Consider the following 20,054-nt stretch of genomic DNA (forward strand, 5'->3'; position numbering starts at 1 on the left):
GAGGTGGCCAAATGAGGTAGCAATATGGCCCTACAGGAGCTGTTCTGCACCCTGTTGCTGATGGATGCAAGACTGACATTCTAACAGAACAGGATCCATTGTACTTTCAAGCAAGGGTGAAGAGCCTATGACAGAGTGGCCAAATGCAGCCTTCCACACCTATTTGGCTCTTGGGATATTTCTCAGGCCACATCCCTCACCAGCCCTAGTTCATATCCTTGAGTGTTTTTGCCTGGCTGAAATGTGTCCTTGAACTCTTGTTTGCCTGAATAGATAGGGGTGTGTGAAGGAACTAGCCTCCTGTAAAAGGACATTTGCAGTACATGCCGTGACCATTTTAGGTGCCTCCAATTGATGTGCAACTGCCGATGCGCAGGTCCTTATAGATCCAGAAGAGGGCATAACACGGCACGCTTATACGTGCTCTGCTGAAGTGTGCCAGGGCCAGGAACAGAATCCCTGTGAAAAATGGTATTTATTTTCCTTTGCCCACTGTGGCTTCTGACCTTGTCTACCACAGGCCTGAGGTGCTTGGAAGGTAGCTCAAATAGGAATAGGGCCTTTGGTCTGACAGCTTTGAAGAAATCACTCATGGGAATTTCTGGAGAGGAATAAGGAGAAAAGAAAACTTGCCTGTAGAAAAGAAACCACTCAAAGTAAATCACATCACACCATGTTGGTTTGTGCAGCCCTTTATTAGCAACTAAAATAGAATAATATTTGTTGTACAACATGGGTAGTAATTGACTATACTGGAGTTTTATTATATTCCGATACAGGATCTTTTATAAATGCATTTTTTATTAAAAAGCTTCCACCCTCGTCTGTTTACAACTCGCAAAACTATTCTGAAAGCAGAGTACATGTGCACAGGTCTGCAGAGTGCAAATCTGGGATGGGGTAAATGCTTTTACATGTTGTACCTGCAAGGGGACCGCGTCTGCCACCATCCCTTTATAGCCACTGGCTTTTAGAAGTCACAACATTTTTGACACCAGCCTTCCTTCCCTTGTCCTAAACAAGAAAGCATTTTAAAATGAGTTGTAACTAAGGAAGGACTACACCTACTAGAAAAAGAAGAGTTCTATTAGTTTGAGGTTTCAGTATACCCAAAGACCAGGAACTGCATCTTTGTAAGGGCAAGGCTGGGACCCCACTGGGTGTGCAGGTGTCATTCCTGAGTAGTCAGAGGTTCAGTGGACCATGAGCGCTCCCGCTGCGTAACTCACTGAGCTGTCTTGCCAGTTTCGACACTGGCTTGACTGGGCATAATTCAAAAACGAGAAGCTCATGTTCATTCCATTCTTCTGGAGCTCCGTGATAGCCTAGGAGGGGAGGAAAGCAAAAAAAGTTTCGCTGTTTTGTAAGTAAAGTTGACATTCTCAGAGCAGCAGCACTCCGACGCCTTATTCATAATGGACTCTTGCAAACTTGGCAGGGGAGGACTGGCAGGTATCAACACTTAGACCCCACATTACTGAAGGGAAAATCCGATTGGGAATTCAGTGTTTCCCTCAAAAATTCAGTTCCACTCCAAACTCTGCTAAGAACACCACCCAGCTGAGTACGACAAAAGCTAGACCACAGGAGGTTTTGTCACCAAGGGAAGTGTATGACATTTTCTAGTAGTGGCATTTGCTGCATTTGAACTCTGCTTAACAAACAGTACTTACATTTAGTAAAACCCCAATGGGATGTCTTCCACATATCGTATTATGGTATTTCTTCAAGTAATTGCTAAAGGACACAGGGTCAAGCTGCTCTATAATGCTCATACCCTAAGGAGAATATCAATATTATGATCCGCTATAATTTAGAGATGCATTTATTCATAACCAACATTTATAGCATGCCAAGCTTGTTACCCAAGAAATACAGATATCAAACACAAAAAGTCTTAAAATGTAAGAAAATAGCTAAGCTTTATAAACATTTTTTTGTGTGAAAAAGACAGTTATAATTGTATTACTGTGTATTATGAATACACAGAGCCTTCCACTCAATGTGATATAGTCGTCACATCACCTGCAGGGAAGATTGACACCAGTTTGAGAAGCTATCAGTGAAGCAGAAGTTCTACATAACACATTAGGTCTTCTCCTCCCTGACCAGCATGATCAAGAGTTTTCCCCTTGCATTTTAGCTCCAACTCCAAAGAGTTTTGTGATAAACTGGGAAGGCCCAACACCTCCTCCCATTAGAGCAGGCATCCCCAACCTTCACCCCTCCAGATGTTTTGGACCACAATTACCATAATCCTAGACCAATGGTCCTGTTAGCTAGGGATCATGGGAGTTGTAGGCTAAAACATCTGGAGGGTCGCAGGCTGGGGATGCTTGCATTAGAATCTACAACTGTCTCTTAGAACAACTGGTAGAATGCTCTTAGCATGCTTGGATGCAAAGAGCCCCACTGAATCAGACCAAGGGTTGTTCTACTCTAATCTTGTTCTAGATGTCTCAATGGAAACATCTACGAGACAGGCATGAAGACAACAGCCATCCCACTTGGCAGCTAGTATTTAGATGCAAAAGTGCCTTGGAACATGGAGACACCATTTAGTTATCATCACTAATAGATGTTGACCTTTTAAAAGCCTTCTAAGGGTGCAATCCTCTCCTTACTTACCTGAATTCACTAGGACTTACATGGTTATGATTGCACTGTAAAATAGCTATGAATTCTAGAGCATAATTGTGCCTTGTGAAAAATTACTAAGTTCTCCCTGCTCCACCCTGTCACTGAACCTATTGATGATCAAACACCATTGGGAAATTCTGGATTCTAACAATGAGGGAAGAAGAGGAAGAAGAGTTTGGATTTGATATCCCGCTTTATCACTACCTGAAGGAGTCTCAAAGCGGCTAACAATCTCCTGTTCCCTTCCTCCCCCACAACCAACACTCTGTTGGGTTGAAACAGAAATGGGAATGTGTTATTTGGGGCTCTGGAAAACTCCAGGAGCCCTTAAAAACACAGGAAGAGCAGACAACAGAAATTATGAAATTTAACACTTACCATTTTATCTAGGTTTTCAATGGACCTATAGATCTCTCCTTGAGACTCATCATAGTAACTGTATCTGAACCGCTGACCTTAATTAATCAAATTAAGGAAGACAAGAGTAACTAGACATCTATTATGTGGTTATGATTTTTTAAAATGAAATAAAGTGGCATCTGAGCAGGCAGCACAAATCTAGGGTGTATGGCATCTTTAAGATACTCTCATTCAGTATACTGACTGCATTTGGATGATCAGCCATCAATTTAATGATATATGAAGATGTTTTCTGCCCATGCACAGAGTCTTTATGCCCATCACTTTGTATGAATAAGCTCACAAACCAACAACTCTTTCATTAACTACTCCTTCCCTTTTCTTCCAGCACTGGTAACAGCTTTAAAACAAGCCATGGTGTTAAATCACAATGTGTGTAGCTGAAAGGCTCATTTGTATCTCAGGTTATTAAGGTAAAATATGACTTTTTGAATTTTTCCATTATATTGCAATAAAACTAATCCCAACAAGACAGCAACCAATCAGATTAAAGTGTCCTTAGAATGCAAACATGATTTCTATCAACATTTGGCGCTAAGGAAATATAATACGGTCATACATTAAATATTTATTATTTTAAAGTAAATTTAAATTTGTATCAATAGTTTTTAAAACTATAAAGACATCATTTTGGTTTATGTTGCTTTATTTGCAAAATGCCAGAAGAGCTGTTATTGTTTTTAATTGCTAGTGCTTTAAGAACACTGCCACTTGTCAGAAATGTTCTTCCTGCTTTGCCCCCATAGCAGCAGTGATAGAGATGCCTCCAGTAAAAGCTTGGGAAACTTTAAAATGACACAAAAGCCAGAAAAAACTACCAGTAGTTCACAGCTGCCTTCTTTTGCTGGCTCTGCAATTCTAATATGAGTAGAATGAAACAAATATGAAAAAGAATGATCAGATACAGGTTTGGAATGCAAATTAACTGCTGGTGAATCCTTGCTACCCTGACTCAACCATGGGAAGAGTTCTCATTTTTGATCACAAAGGAATGTGTCATATGATTTTCCTCTTTTAATAATGTAACTCTTAAGACTGTGTGTGTGTGTGTTTGTATTTATCTCTGTGTATTTGGTTGTGTGTGTAAAGTCAAGCTCATGCCTTAATTATGACTGTGTCTTTTGTCACCCCTGCCACACCATGCAGGTGTGCAACCAACAAACTTCAGCTTCAATTTTTGTCAAACTAAAATGGTTTGTCAAACTAAAATGCATTTCAATGTAACATACATGTATTTTGTGTATATTTGCCAATGTATGCAATTGGAGTTCACAACTATTAACATGCCTCAACTTACCCCAATGACAGAAGTCAGAGGAAACCACAAAAAGATTACAAGGATCTGCTAAATATTTGCTGAAGAGTTTTCCAAATTCCTGTTCTTTCGTCTCACTCAGTGCTCCAACCAGCACAGGAACAATGGTAAACTCATCCTTATGGCTTAAAGAAGAGAAAAATAAGTTTGCATTTTAGAGGTTCAAAACAAGATCGTTGCTCAATGGTGCCCTCATCCTCCTGATTGTGCTGCTCCCACATGCAACTTTCCCCCACTTCTTGTAGGCCTCCCTCCCATGTGAAAAACACTGAACATACCCCATGGCACATATTCTGAATCCATGATTCAGCCTTATTTCTTAAAAAAAAGGAAACAAGATCGTTTTGATCTGTTGCCATATTTATCTAACAAGCACTTTCTAAAAGTTTGCACCTCACCAGCACGCTTTGAATAGCGCTTAAGCCTGACAAAAACAGCATGCTGTAAAGCAGGCTTCCTCAACCTCGGCCCTCCAGATGTTTTTGGCCTACAACTCCCATGATCCCTAGCTAGCAGGACCAGTGGTCAGGGATGATGGGAATTGTAGTTGCAAAACAACTGGAGGGTCGAGGTTGAGGAAGCCTGCTGTAGAGAAACAGAGTATGCTTCAGATGACCAAGCAAGGCTCTCTTTGTATTTCAGAATCAGAAATAGGTACTCTGGTGGTGGTAGCTTCATAAGGAAAACAAGCTGTGGTTTTTTTCATTGTCCCATGCCCAAAGGGACAGTGATTTTTCAAACACTGTTTTGTTAAATAGGTGTGTTATATGTAGTCAATGGCTTATGCTTAGACTTGTATTTCGAAGTGGTTGAGTTGTGGAGTTTATTGCTGAGTGAACTTTTGTGATTAATTCAACACTGTATTGCTTATATGTATTATCTACTATTATAAATTGTATTCACAGAACTGTTTTGTTTGGATTTTAAATTATGTTACCATGTTTTAAACTGTCCTGAAGCTACAATATTTGATAAAGAGTGGTATATACATTTCTTAACAAACGTTTACAGGTAATTTCTTTATGGAAAGATGCTGCAGTTTTGTAGGATTTGGGTCTCCTATAATTGGAACAAGCTGCGCAAAGCGGGACAGTGCACTTCCTTGATTTTTGCCAATTCTTCCAAGTCACATAACGAAGGATGGAAGAAACATGTAATAACAGATGTAGTAAGATGAGATAAAAGTCCTGACCGCCTGAACTCTACCCAACCCAAATTATCCATGTGTCTAAAAGTTACATCCCACAGTTCTCTTACTTGTTTTAATGAGCTTAAGACTCTTGAGGATTCCAGCATACTGTATTCTACATTAGTGGGGTATGGGAGAAACAGATGTCTCTCTCAATATAGATTTATTAAAAGCAGGAATACAATATGTACATTCTACATATGGTGCAGCTTCTTAAAAATTAAATGTACCTTTCCATGGCTTTAGCAGTATAAGGCAAATGCATTTCAATACTGTGTTCGTCTTCATCTGTTTGCAGAGACATGCGTTCAAACATTCCAGTCTTCCATAGTTCTGCATAAACTGAGAAGTTTTGAATATATTAGTCTGACTAAAAAAATAGCAGAAGGCTGCAACAACTGAGTGAGAAGCTGTCTTTCTGCTTTATCAGCTTTCTGGTTAGACTGCACTTTACTCAAACTAGGATGAAGTGTATCTCCTCAACTGAGTATTGTGATATAAAGTGCCAAGTTAAAACCTTTGCCTTCAGGCTGTATGGGAAAGCAGACAGTTTATGTATTAAGATTACCAGTAACCACTGGATAGAGACAGAATCAAAAATAACCTATTGTCTGTTTATTGAAAACAATGATTGTAGGTGCCTACAAAAGTTTTCACGTGCTCAGAAAAGCTCTCTCTCTCCCTCCCAATCCGTCTATTAACTCAGCTAAAGTATTTAACTACAGAAACTCTCCTACTAAGTTACAGGCATGTCAGTCTCTTTTATGCAAGAAAAGGACCCTGTTCCTCCAGATGTTGTTGACTACAGCTCTCATCAGCCTTGTCATCAGCCTTGGCGGTTCTGGTGGGGTCCAACAACATCTGTAGAGTCAATGGTGCCTCCTCTCTGATGCAAGATTTGATATAAAGGCTATTACAACTGAAATTAAAGCTAAATTTTATTCTGTAACCCATCTCACTTATCTCCCAATATTTTATTTTAGTTACAAGCAGTGGCGTTATATATTTTAGTGTACTGCATCAACTTTGTCAATGAAGGACAAGTGGTTACTGTAAGCAGGCAAAATCCCAACAGGCTTTCTTCTACTAGGGAGGAAAATACGATTCTAGGCTCCTGAAAGTGTTCAGTAGTATCACAAAGGCAGAACTATGGCTGCCACAGGAATCCTTGGACAAGTGTCCATTTGGTTCATTCATAAGACACTATTCTGTTAGTCCTGTTAGTTCCCAAGGTTTTAAGATACAAACCAACCAAATGTTTAAAAAATCAAAACATGAAGAAAACAAACAAATGAATGCTTTCTCCCAGATACAAAGCGAAGGCCACAGAGTGCAAATAAAACAGTTGGATTTGCACTCCTTTACTACGTGAATTCTAAAAAGTGCTCTTCCTTAAAAATCCACATTAGAATTACATCCTGTGTCATACCCTATTTTTATTTTATGAGAATATTTAGAGGTACGGACGGCAAATAAAAGGAAAAGTCACAATGGATTAATAGTTTTTTGAGAATTAGTTTTGCTTGTGTACTTCAGTGGTTGTGTGTTTTATATACAATTACCCTTTTGATCAATTCGCAGATCATATAGTGGGGTTCTATATATATCCACACTGGAAAGTGCACAGCGGGAGAGGGGCACGTGGTGGGAAGGCCCAAGGATGAAGATTCTCCGTCTGAGGGTGAACAGAAAAGATGTAATATTAGCGACTGTCTACTCAACAGAAAAACAACGGATTCCATGAATAGCTAAAGACAGGTGAATGGTACCACTATCACTGTTTGCACTCCAGCACACATGGACATGCCTCCTGCTCCCTGGTTACATCCCCGTTACAGTTGTGTCCAACCACTGTAGGACTTGAAGGAAAAAGACATGGCTCCCAGTTGGATGCCTTTATTACAGCTCTTTTTTGCATAGCTGCCAAGTTATCCCTTTTTTACAGGGATTTTCCCTTATGCTGAATAGGCTTCCTCGCGAGAAAAGGGAAAACTTGGCAGCTATGTTTTTATGTTACCGCCGTAGCGTGGCAAGTGAGATGCTACATCATTTAGCATCTAATCACAGAAAATGAGGACTGTATGGTCCTGATTGTATACAGTTCCAGGCAATTTTAAACACATTAGTGCAACCCGAAAAATAGTGCTGTGCTCCAAACTGTCTCCACCCTGTATAGGAATGTCTTCACACCCATGTGCTCATTGGTGCAATCTGGAGCCCAAGCAATTTCGGATCCTGATGGCAACCACGACGCCAAAGCTAACACAAGTATTGGGTGGGTAGAGTAAAGTAAAGTAAAGTAAAGGGGGCATTGACACTAGACACACAGCATTTCTCCATTCATTCTACAAAGTATACTGTCTCTCAGAGGCATTATTCAATTTGCCCCAAGGGTTGGGACAAAACAGCAAGTTATCTCCATTATGTGTCAGCCACTACAGTACAGGTATCCCTCTGTCTTAAAGCCAGCATGTATGCAAATCAAGTTCTGTTGTACACACTCTAAGAATCTTCTAAAGCGACTTACGTGACTGAAGGATCCACTTGTTTGTACGCATGAGCTGCACACGACCCACAGTAAGTATAGCCTGCATGCCTGCAAAAAACAGACACATTGTACAAAATTAACAGTCAGCAAATTGCTGGTCCATATAGGGGAGCTTGCTGATGTTATGGAGTTGACAAGCAGCATATATTCAACTGGCTCTTGAAAAATGCAACAGCAGATATAAGCAGCATGCCCAGTTGGTACACTGACAATCAACGAGCAACTCAGCTTACTTACGTGACTCTCAGACAGCAGATATGTATATACCCTTATCAAGGTTATGTTTGCAAGACACAGCAGTGTCTTGCATGAATACGCCTATGACCTAAAATTGTGATAAGAGACGGCTGTAATTTGAAGCTATGAGCATTCTACTTCTTAAAGCAAAACCATGTTTAAGATTGAAATATATGAGTACAGTAGTAGTCTTCTGAGCAATTACAAACAATGCTGAAATGAAATAGCACTCTACCTTTCACAAACACAATAAGTGTTCTCTCCTCTGGTGATAGGGACTCAAGGGAAGGAAAAAGTTCACACATTCAGAATAAGGGGAATGCAAGATAAAGCACTCTCCTCCCTCTGAATTAGCTTGGTTTACCCATGGTGATGTAATCACATAACCTCAGTGAGTTGAGTCCAGAGAAGTTAGTCATGATTTAGTTTCACTGAAATCCATGAAATAAGTTAGTCCCAATTGACTAGCTTCCTCTGGATCAATTACAACATAATCATAGACTTTTTTTTTTACATTGGCACAAAACAACCAGCTGATCAGGATAGTTGATAGAAATAATCAAAACAAAATAGGACAAGGTAATCAGACACTGAAAATGACACCAAAGAATCAGCTGAATCAGGGCAGCTAACCAAAGTGACCGACATGAACTGGCCTATTTCTCTCCATGAGCACCACTTTTTGCTGCAAATATTGGAGTGTGACAATTTGTAACAGTTCTTTTAAAATGGTCTGCATGTGAAAATAAAGAAAAAACTTACGGTGCAATAATAGCTCTAGCAGGCCTCTTTGTAGATTGTACTTGAGAAAGCCAACCTTCAAGTTGTGCACTCAGCTGAGGTCCTAGAAAGAGAAATAAGGCTTTAAAAACAACAACCACAGGGGAACCAAAGAGCCCTTCTTAGAATAAGCAAAATGGGCAATAGTTGCAAACCATAGCTATAACTGTACACAAGTAGCATTCTGGTACATGCTGCTCAAATCATGCCTGTCCTGCTCCTCCCTTTGCCAAGCTGGGAGGAAACAACTGTATTGCTGGTTTAGCATTGGGTGTGAACCAATGTGCATGGTTTGTCTCTTTCCAAACAAACCACAGGCGGAAGCCAGAGAAATATACACCACTAGTTCTATTTGGCATGTGAACAATGTAATTTTAATACTTCCAGGTGGCTTCAAAGATGATACCTTGCTGATTCCATTTTTAATCAGTAGCATGTTTGATAATTCACAGGGAGTCATGGCAGGAAATATACCTAATAACATTTAAAAACATTTGAAAAACACTTAGACATTAACCGGTCTATTGACAAATAGCTGCCAGCTTGATTGTTGCTTTGTATTCACTCACATTAGCAACTGACCTATTTCAACTCAAAGGGAAAATGGCGTTCTAGTGTGACCCTTTCCAATATCTCTGCAACATCCCCTTCTCAGTGCTGCGTCCCCGAATGCATCTAGTTGTGCCAAGAGCTACTGCTGCCAAAAACAAATTTAGAAGAGGATTGCTTCATTAACACACCACTTGGAAGTTCTATAAATACATGCTTAAACAAACTACACAATAAGGATAATTTTAAAAAGCTAAAGAGGAGTGCGGAAAACAGTGCCTGGCTCCAAGGCATCATTGAATATTAACAAGGAATTCATGTGAATTCATGGAAGCTGTATTGTTTAATGATCCACTATGGCCAACAGTAGTTTGAACATTTACATAGGCACTGGCATGGAATTGAGAAGATTCTAGAACTGAAAGCACCTAATCACCTCATGCCATTGTTGCATCAGGTAATTGGCAGATGGGCAACCATCTGTCAAACTTGGTCTGAAAGACTAAATCCTGATAAAGATCTAGCCTGCAGAGCCAAGGTTTCCCATCCATGCAATAGAGCAGGGGTTCCCAAACTAAGGCCCGCCTCCTCAATCCAGCCCGCGGATGGCCCGGGAATCAGCATGTTTTTACGTGAGTAGAATGTGTCCTTTTATTTAAAATGCATCTCTGGGTTATTTGTGGGGCCTGCCTGGGTTTTTTTACATGAGTAGAATGTTACAGGTAGGTAGCAGTGTTGGTCCGAGTCGAAGCAAAATAAAAAAATTCCTTCAGTAGCACCTTAAAGACCAACTAAGTTTATATTTTGGTATGAGCTTTCGTGTGCAGGTATCTGAAGAAGTGTGCATGCACACGAAAGCTCATACCAAAATATAAACTTAGTTGGTCTTTAAGGTGCTACTGAAGGAATTTTTTTATGAGTAGAATGTGTCCTTTTATTTAAAATGTATCTCTGGGTTATTTGTGGGGCATAGGAATTTGTTCATATTTTTTTTTCAAAATATAGTCCCGCCCCCAACATGGTCTGAGGGACAGTGGGCGGGGCCCCTGCTGGAAAACTTTGCTGACCCCTGCAATAGAGTTTGTGTGGGATTTTACTTCGGCACATCCAGTTTAGAAAACCCAATTGACATTCCATAGTTCAGAGTAGGGCCTGACAGCTACAGTTTTTCCTCCTTTAAAATTTGGCCTAAATTTGCATCTCTAGATATAAATTATTAGATGCAAAATTTATGCAAAATTGTGTTCTGGGCATGTGCCGCAAGTCTTTCAAGTAGTAGCTCTCCACACCATGTATGTGAGCATCCATTTGATTTGGTAGTTCTCATTTCTAGACTGCAGCTCTGCTTTTTTTACTGCTATCATAAAAACCTAGACCTGGCTAGTGGATGAACAGTTGCCACACAGTGACCCCCTCCCCTGTATAGCTGTGAAAGGCAGCCACCTCCCATAAAACATTTGATGCAAGAAGATGCTCAGCATCAAGGCTGCCTGTGAGACACACAAGATGGAGGGGCTGCAGGGAGTTGGGCGGTGCCTACTATTAAACAATTTCACCACCTGATAAACAGGCTCACAACAACCAGGGCTTGTAGCAAAATGATGGGAGTGTTCCTGCAGACACATCTTCACAATTTCTGAGGAAAATTCATTAAAATGAGGAAACGGTAATCTTTGTGTCTCCCTGGAATAACTGGATTTGAATTATGACCCAAATAGGCCTCTGTTTTTAAATTTAAAAGGAAATGTTTTGATGGTACCCACTGAAGCAGTGAAGAAGTAAATTATTATACATGCTGAAATAATCTACAGGGTTTTTTTCCTTTTAGGGGGTGGGAAGGAAGAATCTTATAACTGGAGGCAGGGCCACAGTTCTCCAAAAATTTGCTCAAGGTCACATTGCCTGGAAATGTATGCTCTTTCTTTCTGCTATAGAATGAAATGTAAACCTTCAACAGTAGTTAAGAGTGCATTTTGCAACTCAGGATCTCTTTTTAAAATGCAAATGAACAAAATGAACAAAAATACAACTGTATATGATGTCCTATCACTGCAGGCTTTTCATGATATTTTTTTTTGGGGGGGGGACATATATTATCTCCTCTGTGCAAGTAAATCCAGCAGTTGCTTTGGTTACTTCCATTCACCTACTAGTAATTAGTTCACCTAGCATGTAAAACTTGGGAGGCTACTTAATTTCTGAAAAACACAGCATCTCATCCAAAATCAGCATGTGTGGAAGGTGCTTTAATGTTCAAAATGCATTTTCTTTTCCTTTTCCTTTTTAAAAAACCACTTCATTTGTTCATTTAGCATGGAATGCCCCTTAATGGACTACAAACACCCAGTAACTATATGAACTATATAAATTGCTAAAGTTCAAAAATCTGCAAATAGAAAACATAAAAACACCTATATGGAAAAGCTTGATGCTTCCATTGGTAAACTAAAAGATCTACAATGGACCAAAGTTGCTTTCATAAGTTATCTTTCATTTATATAAATATACTTTTGAACACCACTTGAATGCAAGAGTGTAACATCATATCTTAAGCCGTAACAAATTTATCCATGACACGACCTTTTGTAGGTGCAGATGGCTGCCTATAAAAACACATGCCACAGTATATGTTATGGTGATAAAAGCATACAAAGAAAACAATTCTATGAATGTTTAATCAGATGCATGACCAGCTGTGTTCAATAGTATTTACTCACTAGGAAATGCATGTAGGATTGCAGCTTATTTAAAGAAGAAGCATTAACAGCCTCTGGAATACATTTTATCCAGTATTTCTTTGGTTAAATGCTATAAAGCAAAATATGGTGATAGCTCTCACTTGAGTCAATGACAAAAACAGGATACAAAACTGTCCTTTTTTCTGAATTTGTTTGCCTTGTAAATAAAATATAATTTGGGGTGGGTTGGCTTTCCTTCTTTCCTCCCCATCACAAAGTAATTTGTATCAGGAAATTTTCTGATGCCCCAGAGTGATCGAATTTAGCATTTCTATTTTACTTGTATTTAGCATACAAAGCTAAAAGCTTTGAAACTGCCAAGCTGGCCTAAACTGTATCTGCAACTGACATCTATTCAGTTACTAAAGAACTTATCAAACAGGAAAAATATCCACAGAAAAAAGCACTGTAAAAATTTCCATCCATCATTGTTGCTTGACATATCCCTTTGTGATGCAACAACCATTGACAACTTGCTGAGAATGGTCAAGGTGCTTATCTTGCATACATACAAGTTTTACAGAACTGTCAAAGACTGACTTGTATTTCATGGCCTTCTGACACATCCTTTTACATATTTTTCACACACACATATACCAAGCGAGAATAACACTTTGTGCATTTGATGACATGGGCTCTTTTCCATGAAATCTTGTGCCATAATAAATATGGTAGTCTTCAAGAGCCACAGGACTCTTTCTTCTTTAAATGAAATTTGTGTTTGCACATCACTTTGTGGTTTGGCAGTTAAGTATTTGCTACAGCAAAATGGCCTGGCATATACAAGTTTCTCTTATAACTGCTAAGCTCACATTAGGTTTTTCTGTAGAGTAAGCAAGAGACCCCAGGAAACCTGTCTAGCCAGCCGGTGCAGTCTTCTTTGTCTTGCTGCCAGCTCCCAAGAGCAGAAAATGTGTTTATTCAGCATTGCATCCAGCAAGCTTGGACACTGCATATGTATGACAAATTACTAACCAGTTTTAAATCCACCGCTACACCTGTTAGAAGTTGTAAATTGACACTATATCTCCTGCAGCAATATCTTCGGCAACCTGATTTCAAGCTGTCAAAATTACCAATAGCATTGCATCATCCACTTGCATGACTTCCCCTTGTTCCCCCATCCATACTTTATTTATTGATTTATTTATTATATTTATCTGCTGCCCCTCATCTGAGGATCACAGGGTTGTTTACAATATCAAGACACAAAAATACATAACATAGTAACAAATAAAAACAATTCCCCCCCCCCATTTAAAGGGTCATACCTTGTTTAATTAGCCAAAGGTCTGGGAGAAGAGAATGTTTTTGGCTGACTGCAAGGAGCAGTCTGACTTGTTGTGAGCTGCTTTGGGGGAGACCTGCTCCACCTCATAACAAATCCCAAAGCATTCAGAAGCACCATGCTTCAGTTCTGGATTCAGGCTTCCTCCAAAGTAGGTGCACATTAATGGCATGTATTGCAGCCCTAAACCTACATTTCTAGTTGGAAACCATCTTTCTTATGCTAAATACAAGCAATTAGGAGTGACTTCTAAAGGTTAAGATACCTACTACAGTTGCTAACAAGCAGACATGCAGCTAGCAAGTTGCAAGTAGCCAGCTGCAATGTACTTATGCTTGTCAAACCTGCTGCTACCTTCTCTCTCCACATCACATTTTTCAGGCAAGACCATAAACCATCAAGCCAGAGGAAGTGTTTGTTTTGTTTCAGCCCTGAAGGTTCTTTTGTTTCTTTGTAAGGCCAATTGAAATATCTGGTTGCTGCATACAATACATACAGGAAGAAAACTCATTCTGGAACATGTACGCCTTTCATCCTGCAGAGGGCAGTTCTGTGTGCAGCATTTCCTCAGGAGGGCCAGAAGAAAGAAAAGGGGGCAAAGACTGACAACATCACTGGTCCTATTTGCTCTTTTTAAATGGTATCAGAAATCCAGAAACACCAGTTAAAAGCATTATCTCCCTCATATCTTCTGTGCCTGTTCACTTTAAAAACACAGGTATGGGAAAACACAAAGACTTCCCTATAAACATACAGTCGTTAAGTCCTTTGTTCTTCTTAAGAGTAATGCTTCATTCTCTGGGGGTTTAATAAATTGTAATGGTTATTTTTTTAAAGGGGAAAAAACAGTACACTAGGCAGTACAAGATGCCGGACTTGACAAAATGCCTACTAGCTCGATTCAGAGACAACTGCTGCGTTCCCATAATCCATTTCTTTCCCCTCCCCCGTATTACCCTAAATGACCCCTTTTCATTCACACACTTCAGATCTTTGTCGGTCCCTTTAACTCGACACCGAACTACCAGGGGATTCGTCTCTTGGCTTCTTTTTCGCAATCACCTCTCCCGAAATGCGCTGTTTCCTCGGGGTATAATAAAGGGAATAGGTACCAGTGCAGTTTCCTTACAATCCCCGGGGCGATCTCAGGGAATCTCTTTTCTCCAGGCGCCGATCTCCCCACCCTTCTGGAGCTTGGCCGGGAATTCAACGACGGCAGCTTATGGAGGGCAAAGGCAACCGGAGGTTCTAGAAAAGGGCCTCGAAATGCCCGGCTGAAAGTGCTGATTCAGTCAATGGCCCACCTGCCGGGGCGAAGGAGAGGGGGAAGCCTTGTTCCCGACACAATCCACGCCGGATTCCCGACCTCCCTTCAATTCAACGCCGTGTGTTTGTGTGTTGCAAACCGCTCCCTTCCTTCGCCCCACGTCTTTTTGACGCCAATAACACACGCACACACAAATGAGTCTCATGGCACCATAGAGATTCACAGAATTACAGGGCGATCCTAAGGATGCATACTCATCACAAGTCAGTCCTACCGAACCCCCTCAACGGGGCTTACTCACAGGTAAGTATGTACAGGGCTTGCAACCTCATTGTGTGACAGCGTTCGTAGGTTACAGGGCACTTCACCAGACCGCTGCATCCGATCTGGGATACTCAGGGCCACAAAAAAAGGTTGTGCGCCCGTACATCAATTTGCCTTTAAGTGGCCACGAGATTCCTCGCACCCCGGAGTGAACACTCTGGGATTTATCACGGATATGCGTCCGTGGGGCACCCATTATTCCCCCACTTTCGGATAATCAAAAAAAGCTTTGCATTCCCGGTAGGAGGTTGAGTTCGGCCCATCTTTGCAACGAACGAGGAACCGAATCGTAGCGGCGCTGAACGGTCAATAACTCGGGATTAAAAATCTCCAAGTGCTTTATTCGCCTCGGTCGTTTAGATACCGACCCCCCCGCGTATAAGAAACGAGCAAAGCGAGCTCGTGGAGAGCAACCCCGCCCGACGGAGCAGTCTAGCCCCTCGCCCCCACAGACCCCGGAAACCCCCCGCCGCCCCAGCTCGTACCTGAGGCCGTGTACCAGCTGCCGGCGTGGCTGGCCTCCCGGCAGAGCACTCGGTTGGACATCTTGGTGCCTGAGCCGCCTATGGTGTTGGGGGAGGCGGGGGTGAAGTGAGGGAGGGGGTCTGGGGAAGAGTCCGGCCGCGGTGCTAATCCCCCTCCTCCGCCTCCTCCCCCAGCAGAGCCCAAGCCCCCGCGAGGGGGGGCGGCGCTGCCGGACGCACGGCGAGTAGGGCCGGCGACGAGGCTGGGGAAGCGGCGAGCACGAGGAGCAGGAGGGCTGCGGGCTCTGCCGGAGGCTCCTCCTGGCCTGGCCCGGGTGGAGGAGGCAAAAGAGGCAGCAGCGGAGACCCCGAGAGAGACAAAGGCCAAGGCAGCGACCGCCGCCCGGGCGAAACCCACAGAGCAGGCGGCAGCCGCCGGGTTTGGCCTAACTCGGCTCCTGTGGCAGAAGTACTACACCAGCGCGGCTCCCCATTGGGCCAAGGGAAGCAAAAGCCCTTCGGCGATTGGGTCGCGCTTTGCCTATTCCCTCGACGGGCGCAGCCGCGGCTTCCCATTGGGCGGCGGTCCGAAAAACGCCCTCTCTATTGGAGGAAGCGGGAGGCGTGGGAGGGACCGTTTAAGATTGGCCGAGTGGAGTTGCCGTGGCAATGGCTTCTGGCCTTCGCTGATTGGCGGGGCTGTGTCTCTGAGGTGAAGGGAAGATTAGAGGGGGGAGGTTGGCGGCTGAAAGGGCCTCCGGGCGGGGAGCGGGGTCGGAGGGGCATGTGGAGCGGCCCGGCTGCTCGTCCTGACAGCCGGGAGAGAAGCTTGTGCGGGAGCCCCTGTGCCCCCCTCATGTCGCGGAAGGGGCCCTACGTAAGAGTTGAAACGAGAAGTACCGTTGAGCGCCGGAAGTAATGTAGCTGCTCTTTCAGCCTCCGCTTCTAATCCGATCCGTTCTCTTTCCACTATTCTTTAATATGGAGACAGGGTTAAGGATGGGAGAAATAGTGTGTGATCACATCTACATTTAAAGCACACGACTCCCTCCCCAAAGATTCCTGCAAACTGTAGTTCGTTAAGGGTGCTGGGAATGGTAGCTCTGCAATTCTGTAAATAACAGTTCCCAGGATTCTTTGGGGAGAAGCCATGTGCTTAAGATGTGCTTTAATTGTATGGTGTGGGTTAGAATAGAGCACACTGCACGCACGCCTGAGATACTTAAATCATTAGTAGGATGGCAGCCACAGCCTCCACTGTTCAGAACGTAAAAGGCTTCACTTTATTACAGTATTTAAGACCAAAGGTCCGTCAGGCTCAGGTCTTTTCCTCCCAAATGAAGCAGCTCTTTGAAATACAAGACAAGAGCAACCTAGTATTCTGCAACACTGCAAGGCATTTTGCTTTGAAGCAGCTCAGAATGACAAAATGGACTGGGCTGGCCCTAAATCAAATTTGCCATAGGGACAGCTTTCTAAAATAGAGGGCTGGACCACAAGCTTTATCTTGCATCCAGGACAAAAAGGCAGGAAGGAATTGTGGCCAAGTCATTTCAGAAAGCAGTGTGAGTTTTGAGCTCAGGAGTGGCTGTGTGACGGAATACTAACAAGTTCCAAATTTGCAGTCCTACAAGCATGTAAACAAATGCTTAAGAGTTGAATAATCCAGTGACAGGAATACTGAAGTGTAAAATGCACACAGTTTTTATAGTTGCATGCTTAGGTTCATTTTGAGGGAGATGAAACTGGATCATGGTTGGTTATACAAAGGCAGCCACTTAATCCACTTCAGCTCTTCACCCACCCAATTTGTCATCTGGTATATTATTGGACCGCTGCCATGGAGACACCAACAGCCCACAAAGGCCTCTTCCAAAATAGCTAATAAGACTGAACTGGGGAGGGGGAGTGAACATGACAAACATCATTAGATTGGAGAGAGGGAGTGAAAAGGAGGCAGAACCCTGGAAGTCAGCAGGGGAAAAACTGAGCAACAAAGCCAAAGGGGAGGGAGGCTGTGCTTTACTCAGGAATATCCCATCTATCAAAGCTTGGTATGTGCAAGTACAAACATGCACCCACAGCTTCACAATACCCTTGATTTTTTAAAATGTTGGATGTACTGTAGTAACCCAACATTAACAACTAACACCAGGCAGCAAATAGGCTGCTACTGTAATTCATGGGAAGTAGCAAATGTGGCTGGATTTGGGTAACCATGAAATAATCTAGTAGCACAATTCAGGGTTGAATATCCTTTAAAATTTAAAAACCTAAACTCTATTACTAAACTTTAGGTTAATGTTAGTCAGGAAATACTGGAAACACTGGTTCAGATCCAGAAACCTTTGTGGCTTACCCAAAGGCTTAAGGTGGAGTAAGCAACAAGCATTGCACATTTTAAATGAATGGACTGGAGTGTTCAGTTTAAGGTAGCAATGCTGTGCAGACTTGTTTGGGAGCAAGAGCTTTTTGTTCTCCAGACATTTTAAGTTTTGAGCCCTAGGCTGCAATTCTATACCTGAAAGAACCATTGAACTCAGCGAGGTGTCTGAGTTTACATGCACATGATCACACTGTTAAGCAATTTAACCTGCTGCTTTTAGTTGTTGGTGCCCTCCTTTTAGTTTGGAAATATTCGAGTTTCGTGTTGATTTTATTGGTATGTATGCCTGAACAACTCTGAAGAACCAACTGACTAAATGCAGAATATAAATAAGTTATGTTAGGCTTAGTGTAAGTGTGCCGTGCCTAGGATCCAGTGTAAGTGTGCCGTGCCTAGGATCCAGCTGGATTACATACAACTATTAATTTTAGGCAACTTGTTATCCTGTGGGGGAGGAGGCTGTGAGGACTGGATATGTGAAATCAGCATATCAAGTGTCCTGTGTAGTGATGCCTTTAGGTATTGCTTATTCTCTGTTTTCATACAAGATTATTTTAGCAAATGGAGGAACATCTGGAGTACCAACAGGATTTTCTGAACCCAGAACTGTATATTGATTGGGCCCTCCACACAACCAGCATAGGGGAATAATAACACTGGCTGACTTTGCAGGGCTCTTGGGATTACTAAAATACTATGTATGAAACATTCTGAACATTTGAGATGTGCTGTATAGAAGATTAGTCAAATTTTTCGCCAATAACTATTCAAACTAGATTCTGAATTGCTTTGTGACATAATTATCTGTCCCTGGTGCTTGTAAGTTATGGCTTTGGACCTAAATCCCCAAACAATCCAATATATAAATACCTCATGCTGGGAGTATTAGTCACCAAAGTGGTTATCCTTTCAATAAAACTGATAATTAATGCAATCCCTTTTATTTAATGGAGAGACCCTTTATCACCACACATTTGCTCCTGTGTTCATTGCTGTTGAAATGTTTAGGATAATCAGACATGATAATAGAAGATGGATTGATTGTTTGAGATTCAGCAAAGATTCAGCTTTGGCAGTTTAGCAAAAATCTGAAGAACTGGTTTTTAAAGTGTTGTGCTCAAGCTATTATTTATCTGTATTAATAGTTTTTCTGACTTGTAGTTTTGTGGTTCTATTGGAACATGCTGCTTTGAGTCCAATGCTATGACTCCATTTCCTACTCACTTATTTTGCAGATTCATGGAAATACATGATGTGCGCAAGCACATGCACACACACACACACACACACACATTCAGAATCCTGTTACACTATAAACATTCTCTTTCCCACCCCACCCCCTCTGCAAAACATGCTTTCAATTAAAAAATATCATTAGGGGCCTGTGATTTGGAAGTAGGGCAGGTCACAAAGGCAGAGTGCTACAAACAGCAATTTTCAGTTATGCCAGGTAAGGTTTGCTAAAACTCCCTGAGAAATTGAAGGCGCAAGCAGTTGTTATGAGAATTACATTCTTTGCTACTGGAATTGCTTGACCAATTTTTCTATGGCATTCGATTGGGGTTGCCCACAGAATGTCACTGTTTTGGAAGAGGGATTTAATTGTGTACTGGAAATTTAGGTTTGTGCAACTAAATCACTCTGGATTAAAGCACTCTGTACAACAAATCCACTTTTTAAAAGGAGAGTTATTGGGAAATGCACTGAAAATAATGATAGATTGACAGGCAGACCTATAACCTCTTTGAAAACTCATCAGGATCAAATTAGGGTGAATGCACATTATTGCACTCTCCCCAGAAACAGATTAGAATGAAGATAAAGAGCAGGCATAATATAACATCTGTGTCAACTTTATGCAAGCAAATCAGGATAAATGGTTGATATCCTCCAAACTAAATAGTGTATT

General features: G+C 41.8%; 1 protein-coding gene across 1 annotated transcript; it reads right to left on the bottom strand.

Moving 5' to 3' along the window:
- Positions 1-676: 676 nt before the first annotated feature.
- MEMO1 (mediator of cell motility 1) lies at positions 677-16,223 on the bottom strand. Its single transcript, XM_035108316.2, has 9 exons — positions 15,781-16,223; positions 9,112-9,193; positions 8,092-8,160; positions 7,127-7,239; positions 5,795-5,906; positions 4,358-4,500; positions 3,019-3,095; positions 1,674-1,778; positions 677-1,325 (listed from the first exon to the last, which is right to left on the bottom strand). The coding sequence occupies exons 1-9, from the start codon at positions 15,839-15,841 to the stop codon at positions 1,194-1,196; spliced, it is 894 nt and encodes a 297-aa protein (XP_034964207.1). The 5' UTR covers positions 15,842-16,223; the 3' UTR covers positions 677-1,193.
- Positions 16,224-20,054: the final 3,831 nt, after the last annotated feature.

This window comes from Zootoca vivipara, chromosome 3, assembly GCF_963506605.1.
Source record: "Zootoca vivipara chromosome 3, rZooViv1.1, whole genome shotgun sequence".
Taxonomy (NCBI): domain Eukaryota; kingdom Metazoa; phylum Chordata; class Lepidosauria; order Squamata; family Lacertidae; genus Zootoca; species Zootoca vivipara.

Coding starts and splice junctions, on each gene's coding strand:
- MEMO1 (XM_035108316.2), bottom strand. CDS start 15,841: ATGTCCAACCGAGTGCTCTGCCGGGAGGCCAGCCACGCCGGCAGCTGG. Junction 3,096..4,357: donor CTCTGACTTCTGTCATTGGG/GTAAGTTGAGGC, acceptor TGATTAATTAAG/GTCAGCGGTTCAGATACAGT. Junction 1,779..3,018: donor TTGAAAACCTAGATAAAATG/GTAAGTGTTAAA, acceptor TATTCTCCTTAG/GGTATGAGCATTATAGAGCA.